We start from the raw sequence: 11,355 nt of genomic DNA, 5'->3' as shown, positions 1-11,355 counted from the left end.
ATATCCGACCGAACTACAAACTTTCCAGTGATGTCTGTGAGAAAGGTATATTCACTCGACAAGCTCGCGCATCTGCGCCGCCGCGCGCTCAATCCACTCAGCGTGATTTGCTTACCAGCTGGCGCAAATCAGCTATACAGGCATTAATACTGAATGTTTTATATATTTATTGCATACATATACTTCGTAGACATCTTTAATCTCTAATAACCCCATTCTGCTGTCTGTTGTCGGTATTTCTTTGTCTGAATATGGCACTTATCACATGCTGTGTGGTATCGGCGTTTGGTATCGGGGCATTTTAACGAGTACGAGTACAGGAGCTCGGTATCGGTGCATCCCTACTATCAGCCATATAAATCACTACCTTTATCCAGGGAGAATTTTTAGCAAAAATCTAGTGTATGTTTTACCTTGCAAAGAACAACTGCAAGGCAGATCAATCATTATTTTTTGTTGCTGATGGCACAGAAATTACACACATCAGCTTTAATGATTCCCATTCCTGAACGATTGCATTAACGAATCGTCATTATTTTTAGGAAATCATTCCTTTAACAATTCTGTCATTATTTTGCAATTATGTATGGTGCCACTAGTGGTGCAGAAATTACACACTTCACCATTAGTTAGTTGTTATGTTTTAATAAAGACATAATAAAGCATATACTTACAGTATTTGAAACATTCCCTCTTCTGAATATGAAATAATTTGCAATATATTTGAAATATACTACCGTTCAAAAGTTTGGGTTTGGCAAGATTTTATAAATGTTTTAGGAATAAGTCTCTCATGCCCGTCGAGGCTGCAATTATTTGATCAAAAACACAGTGAAAACAGTAGTATTGTGAAATATTATTACAATTTAAATGTATGGTACTTTTTTCAGGATTCTTTGATGAATAGAAAGTTCAAAAGAACAGCATTGATTTGAAATAGAAATCTTTTGTAACATCAGAAATGTCCTTACTGTCATGTTTGATCAGTTTAATGTGTCCTTGCTGAATAAAAGAAAAGTTTGAGCAGTGAATAAGAACTAAGTGCTCCTTACCTGTAAAATTCTTGTATTTCAGCTGTGTACAGGCCCCGATATACTTCAAACGAAGTTCGTTTTCGTTCTTCGTTTGGGAGCAAATAGATGTTCGAAAAGGCTGAGCGACGGTATACTGTTTCTGAACTTTGCCATCAGCATTCCGCAAATACGCATTTATATAATTTAAACAAATCTTTGAATGACTAATGAACATTTAATTTCACAAACCTTGCAGACTTAGTCGAATCTAGTCGAGATCTTGTGAAGTGTGCATGTGACCTGCATGATCGCGTGTTCTGTGACAGTCGGTTCTATGGTCCGTGCGAATTGAATGCGGACAGGTGGAAAATTCAGCTTCACTGGAGACGCGCGATCGACAAACTTTAAACTTGTGACTGATTTCAAATTATGCTGCGCTTTATGCATTTGCCCACTGTCATATTCATGCCATTTTCACTGTGTGCTGTATGTAAAATAAGTGTTACCTTGGCTTTATTTGAAAAAATATGATTTCCAATGCACACAAACGTATGTACAATAAGTGTTACCTTGGCTTTATTTGAAAAAATATGATTTCCAATGCACACAAACTTCCCAGAATACTGAGTGCCCTGTTGGTTACAGTGTTTACATCCTTTTTAATTATATTTGTATTAAATATTTATTTGTGAAAAATACTTTGTCTTCTAGAGTATAAATATGTTTATTTTACATGTTTATTTTTTAATCCATTTTCAAATGATTTCAAATTTCTTAAATATGAATTAAAATAAATAAAATTATATCGGCTTTATATCGGCCATCGACCACCCTGCTTTCCAAGATATCGGCATCGGTATCGGCTATCAAAAAACCCATATCGGTCGACCGCTAATGTATACCCTTTAAATTCGCTTATTGAAAGAACAACAACAGCAGCAGCAGTATGGTGTAACATTTATTTGAAACACATGTATTTGGTACTTGCTACCTTATATCTTTACTCTTTCCTTTCATTCTTTTCATGGCTTTGGAAAACTTGTCTCGGATGTTTCTCTACGTCGCTTTTTGCATAACTCCAGGTCGTCGACATCAAGCTCCGTTGCAATTTCTTTCTAGGAATTAAATGCTTTCTCTGAATCTTTAAAGTCTCTCCGCGAGCGATCGTACAGGTGCGGATATATTTGTGCCAGCTGAGCTATTCGACACTCCAGTGTGTTCATGTTGCTAGTGACTAGGAGATGTTGTTCTCCTATCGGACCTCCGTGGAATGAGAAACGAACCGGGGGAAAAAATCGCACATCAAAGAAGGTGGAGTTTCAGAACACACCCACCGATTGCGTAACCGCCATGGACCAATGCAAGCTCAAAGGTGTTTAGGAGCCAAAACGAACTCCCCCAGAAAGTTCGCTTTGGTCAGCTGTTTCGAACTGCCGAAACGAACTCAAAACGAACTTCGTTTCGGCCTGATTTTGTTCGAAATGACATATCAGTTCGTTCTTCGATTTCGTTTGAAGTATATCGGGGCCTTACCTTAGCTGTTTACAAAATACCCTTGATGGTGATTTGGTGAAGCTAAAGCCAAATCACGGGTAAAGCAAGAGAAAATGTGTTTTCTTGCCAGAGGGATGTGTAATTAGTATGACTCGGATGGTGCTTTCACATCTCAGATCATACATGAAAGCAGTTGTTGAAAAAGCGATTTTATAGGGGGAAAAAGGAGATTCTGAAGTCTGTCAGATTCATTTTTACATTTCATCTCACAAATTTACCAGTAGGCCTAATACATTCAATAATGTCTTATAATAATAGTTGTTCTACTCTTATATTACAGTGTCATTTCATTTGATGTTGTTTTTTTATTTGAAATAGGGTGCCAATATTTTATTGACGGACAATGGTTACATCAAGCTAGGTAAGAAGATAACAGACTTTCTGTTTTGTTCAGTTTTAATCCGGTAAAAATAAGGTTAATTACCATGTTACCAACTCAAATCAGTAAAACAGTGTAAATGGTGTTTTGGTGACTGAGAATACCACCTCATGTTGTCACATTTGATCTGCTGTGGCATTAGACAAGTCTCAAATTTCATAATTCATAAGCCAGAATAATACGCATGGTAGTGTCAGCTGTACACTCATATGAGAGCTGTTTGTGGGATTGTAGTAAAGATCTTTTGTTTCTTTTCCTCTGCAGCTGATTTTGGTGTATCTGCACAGATCACAGCAACACTAGCTAAAAGAAAATCCTTCATCGGGACTCCTTATTGGTATACAGCAGTTTTTTTCTAGCTTTATTGTGCCACAAGCACACCTTACAATCATACATGAATGCAATACATTATTTATAATAAAAATGCATCGTTCTTTATAATTATTATGAATGCAGTTTCTGTGACCTCCATTTTTTGGAGTATTTTTTCTTTTTAAAACTGAAATTTTTCACACTGAAGGACTGTTTAAATAACCAAAACAACAACAAAAGGGTATTTAAAATAGTCAATTGACAAAAAAAGTTACTAGTTGTAAATTCTTTACGTTATACAGTAATATAAATTTTAACCTCATATCCTGATGTTGAATATTAAAAAAGTCCCATGTTATTTGTCAACTACCCAAAATGATTTTGCTGTTGTGGTGTTTAAAAAAAACAAAAACATAATCTTTTATAATTCAGCAGTTTTCTACAAGGCCACAGATGCATTTTTCACATCTTACATAACCATCAGGTAGGAGGATATGTTCATGAATGAGTGATGTTATGGTCTGTAACCCACACTAACAGGATGGCCCCAGAGGTGGCCGCCGTGGAGAGGAAAGGAGGATACAATCACCTGTGTGACATCTGGGCTGTGGGCATCACCGCCATTGAACTAGCTGAACTGCAACCTCCCATGTTTGACCTTCATCCAATGAGGTGAGGGTTTAAACAGCAGTATGGATCTGTTCCAATTCAGAGAGTGATGAATTTTTAGCTTTATCCTTTAAAAAAAAAAAGGTATAGTGATGACAGTAAATACAATGGTATTTTGAGCTTTACCACAGGTCTGTTTTAGTTGATAATATTTCCACACTCTCTCATTTGACTCAACCAATGAGTGTTCGGGAAAACAGTTGTTTTCAGCATTCTCTTATTTATAATAATTTTACAAAATGAATCTACTTCAGGATAAGACCTCCCAACTCCAGCTACTGTATCAATCATAGAACACTGGGCAGTGAAACTATATCAATGTTTCAATAAGTTAAAATGTTTTAATTTACCATATTTCATTGCAAAACTTTTGTTTGCTTGTGCCAATACCAACCCATTTTTGTCCCTCCAGGGCTCTGTTTTTGATGACGAAAAGCAACTTTCAACCCCCCAAATTAAAAGACAAAGTTAAATGGTAAGTGATAATTACATTTTCAGGCAATTATTAGGATACCTGGGTGTATAAAATCCTTGATACCAACAGGGATTTCAGTTTCATTCTGTGGTTTATATGCCTGATTCCTTAATTTCATTAATCACCTATGAAATTTGGGCCAAGCACTCTCATTTGCCCTAAACAGTTGCTTTTATGAGTTTTGATAAGGTCATTCTCTTATCTTGTCTGATTATGAATCTGGTCAGGTCGTCTGCAGAGTAGTTTCTTCTCCATTACCTTGCAGCTCAGTTCAATCAAATTAGCTTAATTACATTTAGAGCTACCAAACTGCACGTCCTCACGGTCGAAATGCTCCTTACATGTGAGATTTATGGAGACTCTTCTCTATGTTCTGAAGGACGAACAATTTCCACAATTTTGTGAAGTTGGCTTTGACGAAAAATCCAAAGAAACGGCCACCAGCTGACAAGTTATTGCAGGTAGGAGGGGCTTTTTTGCATCTTGTAATTTTTAGGTTCATAGTGTTTGCTTTTGTGATTTTATATAATATTATTGGTTTTGATTTTGAAGTACGTTTATTTATTTTATAATCAATTATATTTTATAATGATATAAAATATTTGTAATTATTATAATATCAAATGCATAACATTTTATTAAGGCTTTTATTTTTACATAATTTCATATAATGCTTTTAATTTGAAATGTTTTGTATTACATTTGTTATATTTTGTTTATTATTTATTATGTATTTTTATTTATTATATATATATATATATATATATATATGTATGTGTGTGTATATATATAAATATAATTATTATTTTTTTATTATTTAAGGCAAAAGTATAATTTTATACATTTTATAATTTATAATTTTATTTTTTTATATATATTTCAAGACTCTTTACTGACAAATGACATACATTTAAAGAACATCTAACATTGCCATTTCAACCATCTCCTCCCTAGCATCCCTTTGTATCCCAACCGTTAAGTCGTATTTTGGCGATTGAGCTGCTGGATAAAGTGAACAACCCTGACAGCTCGTCCTACACAGACCTGGATGATGACGACCCAGAGCCGGAGGTACAGTATATCTCCCTGTGTGATTCTCAGTGTTATCACCGATATCACTTCAAGAATGACAGCCCCTTCGGGACTATTATTCACAAACAGAGCCCAGAAAACGGCAGCTACGAGCCGGGATGTCAGTTTAACGAGCCCCATGAGTTCATATATTCAGTATGTCGACCCTTTTATTGTGAGGTGATATTTTTCAATAGCTTACTTTCTTCATTATTAGCCTGTAATAGCTGTTTTAATGGCAGTCATTCGTTTCGATTGTCTCTAAAGTTTATACGCCGGCATCTCATCCGGTTGTGCTGCAGGGCTACTTCTGCTGATAAAGATTTGTGAAATCTTTCACAGTTCCCCAGCGAGAATGAAGAGTTATTAAAGGACGTAGTTTTCCTTCATTTCAACTCTCCCTGTTCTACCCATTTCCCAAAGCATCCATTCATTCTCACTTCCTCTCTTATTCGTTTTCCCCCTCTCCTGCTCTTGAAGTTTAAATACAGAGGGTTGTTTTTACCAGTCTCTCCTCTCTCCCGGCGAGTCCTTCGCTTTGCAGCTCGCAGAAAGGTATCAGGGGTGTGCGTGTGTGTGTGTGTGAACATCTGGAAATGTTTTGATTAATAAGTGTTAATTTAGTGGTGATGACTACATTATGATTTGGTGTTATGAGTGTTGTGTTCATTTATTTTCTCTCTTTTTATCATTTTTGTTCAGAAGTGTTTATAACCTAGACAAACATGTTTGTGCATGACGTGTGTTTTCTTGTTTGCTCAAGTAGTTGTGAGGTCAAATTTGTGTGTGTGTGTTACGCAGGTATGCCCAAGGATGTTTTAGGAAGTTTTGCACTCTTGTCAGATTTTTGATCGGAGTATTGATCCCTCAAGGGGTCGTTTTCGGAAACGGAAGCTCAGTTCAAAAGCCAGATTTGGATCCGTTGACAACAGATTTTTGTCTGGCCTCTTTGTGCTGAGGTTTGCTTCAAGGGTTTAACAGAACATCAGCATCAAAGAGCTTTTAGAAAATGCGTCATTGAATGCAAATAATGTTCAATATTGGGGTGAATCTCGTGAAAACCTGTCAAGAGCATGTCAAGGTCGTATTTAATCCATAAATATAAAGAAAATTATAATAAATGACATTTTTCACAATGAAATTGAAGTTGATTTATTTATAGACCAATTGTTTTTTAGATTTTTTATTATTGTTTTATTTTTGAGTTTGTTTGTAATTCTCATTATTTTCATTGAATCTCATTTTGTAAAATACTGATGAATTATGTGTAGTCACTAAAATAAAAAATCACTCATTTAAATCAGCTAAAGGTAATGACAATACAACAAAAATAAATATAATATAAATACTTTTTAAATACTGACTGAAATTGAAATATTATATATATAGATTATATATGTTAATTTTAGTTGTTCATTTTTTTTATTTAATTTTTGTTAATTTGTATGTTCTTTTTTTCCCCTTTGATTTTCTTTTGAAACCTGTCAAGGCAATGTCAAGGTCATATTTAAATATAAGCAATTACATTTTATATAATGTATAACGATTTAAAGTTTATTTTTAGGACCACCTTCGAGTTTATAATTCTTGTTATTTTCATAGAACATTCTCATTTTGTAATATATTAATAAGAATCATGTCTGGACACAGTATTTTTTTGTAAATCACAATAATTTAAAATCAGCCTAAATTAAAGAACAAATAAGCAAACAAATAAAAAAATACTTCACAGTTGAAATTTTAGCCCTATACATTATAAAAATGTATATTTTTTATACATTTTTTTTTTTTAATGTTTTTGGTTTAATTGAAATATAACCCAAACATGTTCTTGACTGTTTTTTAATTTATTTATAAAGTTAATATTCCAGATTTATATACTTGTGTATCTTTTTTGGAAAGCATAAATAATATCTTTTAGTGACTGTACCATGTGACCCAAGTGCTAAGAGGTGTGATAGAATATTCACAGGCGTCCGCTGAGAGAAGGGCGCAGTGCTTGGCATGCTGTCTATTTCTATCTCAGAGCCCTGCTGTGTCCTTGTTGTCTGAAGGTCGTGCGTCTGTTCTTCTGTCTTATCTCTCCTCATCACATCTACTTTAGCTCTGCAGCTTTGAAACTGAAGTGAAGGATGTCCTTCAGCGACCATTTTGCTTCCTGGACCTGTTCAGGATTCACATGTCTGCGTGTGTTTATGTGTGGTGCTTTTGCACGCGTTTCCATATCCACAGGCATATGTGCATCTGTGCTTGTGTGTGTGTATGTTGCTGATGGAAGGTGTTCTCTGATTCGTAAATGACAGCAAACTTCTCACCGTAGTCATCAGGGACCCAGCTGTCGGACGCCCAGTAGGCCGTAATGATTTTCTCTTAGGCTGCAGTGAGACAGGACAGCAGCATCAGACAGATAGGGATTCAGAGGGTCAGCATCATGACCCCTGCTGTTATCAGAAAGTGATGCCTGGCATGTATTTTTAGCTTCCAGAGTTTGCCCTCCACTGAGTCTCTGGCGATGGCACTAAGTGATATCTGAAGTGTAAGCATTTAAGCCGCTCTTGTCTTAAATGTATTGATGGGTGCTGATTTTGCTGAGGGGTTGTTTTTATCTCAACTGGGCCTCTGATCTGCTAAGAATGGCGCACTAATATGCAAGCTATCGATTGAGCACAGCTACAATCTTGAGTTTTTTGGTTTAATGTTGTTTACATATAAAAGTGATCGACCGATCCTGGGGTTTTCCAGTAACCAACGCTGATATTTAGAGAGCAGTGTGACCCGATGACCTGCATAATGCATTGGCAAATGAGGCGTACCCAAAATTGCTGCAATTAAAAGTTATAATACATTTAATATAATATCCAATCAAAATTGACAGATTCAAGGGTGAACTGAGTGAAAACCAATCAGTACATGTCAGGGTTATGTATTCATCCAAAATCAAAACAGAAAAATAAGAAATTATATTTAGCATATTTTAAGGATCATTAACATTGTCAATTGATAATTATCATTGTGAATTAAAAAATATATATAATTTCGTGTACATTATTGTCTTAAAAATAATGAAAAAATGTGATGGTCCTTTAAATTAATCAGGCCAAGTATAATAAAAAAAAAATGCATATTTGTTTATTTTATAAAATAACATTTTGAATGAACAGGATAATTTTCATTGCAATGCATTACTGTTGTAAAAATATTGGAATAATAATAATATATATATTTTTTTTTTTGACTCAAGCATTTCATGTGAGATTTACCAAACTACCACTATGTAGGACTTCATTTAAGCACGTAAACGGCAAATTACCCCTAAACCTCATTGGTACTCTAAATGACTTGGAGACTAACTGTTCTTATAGACTTTGTTATTTACTGGTTTGTATTTATTTGTACTCTGTGTGTGTGTGTGTGTGTGTGTGTGTGCGCGTGTGCGCGTGTGTGTGATTCTTTTTCTCCCTAGCCTCCAGTGTCTGTTCCACATCGGATTCGCTCAGCAAGCCGTACCAGTCGGGAAGGGAAGACTCTGTCAGAGATTAACTGTGAGTGTTTGTTGGATTTCTCCCCTGGGCAAACCTGACAGGTGCTCCCGCTCTCCTGAGCATGGCTGAGTGAATTTCACAGGATACCAGAAATTCTCTCTCATGATCTGTCTGTCAGTATCTGCTGGGGGGTGGGGTTTAGATTCTGTATCATACCTTCCAGATATGTATGCTGACTTAAAGAAATGTGTGGTTTTGAGTGAACATGCCAACATGATTACTTAAAATTCAGCCTTCAAACACCAGTTATATCAGTGAACTGACTGATTGTTTAAATCAAAAGGTAGTTTGCCCAAAAATGAATATTTTGTCAGTATTTACTCACCCTCATGTCATTACAAACCCATGTGCTGATTTATTTCTGTGCAATAAAGAAAAAGTAGGACTGTTCCTTTAATAATGTTTTTGTTTTCTTACAGTCGGTCAGGTGAAGTTTGACCCTCCTTTAACAACAGAGACAAAACCACATCATGAACCGGTGAGCATCATCTTACTGCTGTTTGGGATTTTCTGTGATTGAAAATTATGTGAGATCAACCAATCACAATACACTTGATGCTTTAGAACATTACATCACATTGGCTCTGTTCCAAAACCTAGGGAGCTTTGTGAGGAATCTCGTAAATTAGAAAGCTCCACATAGGCAGCAACACAAACAGCTCAACTCACAACTGATTTTTGATAGTTTGGTGTTAGCATGTTGCTAAGCTAACAGTCAGTTAAGCATAAAAATGTCACTCATAATGAAATATATATATAAAAAAGTAGTGGTTTTTGAAATAAAACAGGCTTATTATAATAATAAATATAATGATGATGATAAATAATAATAATAATAATAAGCATAAAAACAAACAGAACTCTACAGAACACTAAATATTGTGTAGATTCATACTTTTAATGAGTTTTTTTTATTGATTCAATTTAGTACTAAATAAAAAATCTCTTATGTATAATCTATATTTTTTGCCTAGTCACCATCTTGTATTTTTTATATTGATTTTTTTTCTCTAAGCATGTTTCATATTGGCTTCTCAATGAAGGATAAATGCGATGTTGCTTAGAATTTGCTATCTTAGTTTGTCTAAATTAGGATTCTTACCTTTAATAACAGCCTTTGTGTTGGGAGCGTGTCTATGCTCCCTCCATAGGGAGCTAACTAGGTTTTGAAACCGAGCAACTGTGGAACCACCCAGTCATGTCAAGCTTAATTTGAAATCACATTGCCTGTCTTGCCATTCACAGTGCTCATAACTGCATATAGTGAACACTTCCAAATGATTTTTCCTATAAGCTGACACTTCCTATTATGTAACATTTTCCTTACGGACATCTCAATCCCAACTTGTCTCCTGACTGCAGCTTGTTTTCTCTCACACCATGTTTGACTGTTGTGCATTTGAGACGTCTGTCTCGCACTCTCACCACTGTGATAATTGAAAGGTTAGATGCAGCTTTCCATGGCATCTAATCAATAAGACTTCCTTTAAGCGCTGCAGAAGAATGCAGCGTTGACTCATCTTTGTCTCATTTGAGCACTCAAGAGTTTCTCATGTTGTAACTGGATTTGTCATGCTTTTATAAACCAGATCATTTTTTAACAGCAGGACATCAAATTAATGTCGATTCCCATTGTAGCTTCATACTTATGATGTCATCTTTTGAATAGAACCTCAGATCTGAAGAACCTCACATCCCCCCCACGCTTAGATTTTATTTTTATTTTCTGGATTCATATCACGGTGCCCTACTGTTTCTAAAGAAGCAGTACATAATTGCTGCAACTAGCGGGTCTGTAAGGCTGTTATCACATTTGAAACCGTGAACTCAAGCAATAAACAGCATTTTTGTAGATTTCCATCGCATTTAAAACAGTCAGAACATGTGTCTACCTAATATATGCTCACCAAGGCTGCATTTGTTTGATCAAAAATACAGTAAAAACAGTAACATTGTGCAATATTATTACTATTTAAAATAACTGTTTTCTTTTAAAATATATTTTAAAATGTAATTTATTCCTGTGATGGCAAAGCCGAATTATCAGTAGCCATTACTCTGGTCTTCAGTGTCACATGATCCTTCAGAAATCATCTTTTGTGGAAACTGTGATAATTTGTTTAAGGCAAGGCAAGGCAAGGCAAGGCAAGGCAAGGCAAGGCAAGGCAAGGCAAGGCAAGGCAAGGCAAGGCAAGGCAAGGCAAGGCAAGGCAAGGCAAGGCAAGGCAAGGCAAGGCAAGGCAAGGCAAGGCAAGGCAAGGCAAGGCAAGGCAAGGCAAGGCAAGGCAAGGCAAGGCAAGGCAAGGCAAGGCAAGGCAAGGCAAGGCAAGGCAAGGCAAG

General features: G+C 35.7%; 1 protein-coding gene across 1 annotated transcript in view; it reads left to right on the top strand.

Annotated features, from left to right (window-relative positions):
* Nucleotides 1-11,355, top strand: part of LOC107737247 (mitogen-activated protein kinase kinase kinase kinase 3-like) — a 92,223-nt gene that overhangs the window by 38,167 nt on the left and 42,701 nt on the right. Inside the window, exons 7-15 of the mRNA XM_016548712.1 lie at nucleotides 2,734-2,744; nucleotides 2,886-2,928; nucleotides 3,211-3,283; nucleotides 3,799-3,930; nucleotides 4,340-4,402; nucleotides 4,782-4,863; nucleotides 5,357-5,473; nucleotides 8,937-9,015; nucleotides 9,435-9,493. Of these exons, the coding sequence (XP_016404198.1) occupies nucleotides 2,734-2,744; nucleotides 2,886-2,928; nucleotides 3,211-3,283; nucleotides 3,799-3,930; nucleotides 4,340-4,402; nucleotides 4,782-4,863; nucleotides 5,357-5,473; nucleotides 8,937-9,015; nucleotides 9,435-9,493 (659 nt within the window). The remainder of the gene's footprint in view (nucleotides 1-2,733; nucleotides 2,745-2,885; nucleotides 2,929-3,210; nucleotides 3,284-3,798; nucleotides 3,931-4,339; nucleotides 4,403-4,781; nucleotides 4,864-5,356; nucleotides 5,474-8,936; nucleotides 9,016-9,434; nucleotides 9,494-11,355) is intronic.

The sequence above is a fragment of the Sinocyclocheilus rhinocerous genome, unplaced genomic scaffold (assembly GCF_001515625.1).
Source record: "Sinocyclocheilus rhinocerous isolate Xijiao unplaced genomic scaffold, SAMN03320098_v1.1 scaffold1275, whole genome shotgun sequence".
Lineage (NCBI taxonomy): Eukaryota > Metazoa > Chordata > Actinopteri > Cypriniformes > Cyprinidae > Sinocyclocheilus > Sinocyclocheilus rhinocerous.
The sequence above is the reverse complement of the archived record's forward strand: the minus strand, read 5'-3'. Positions and strand labels throughout refer to the sequence as shown.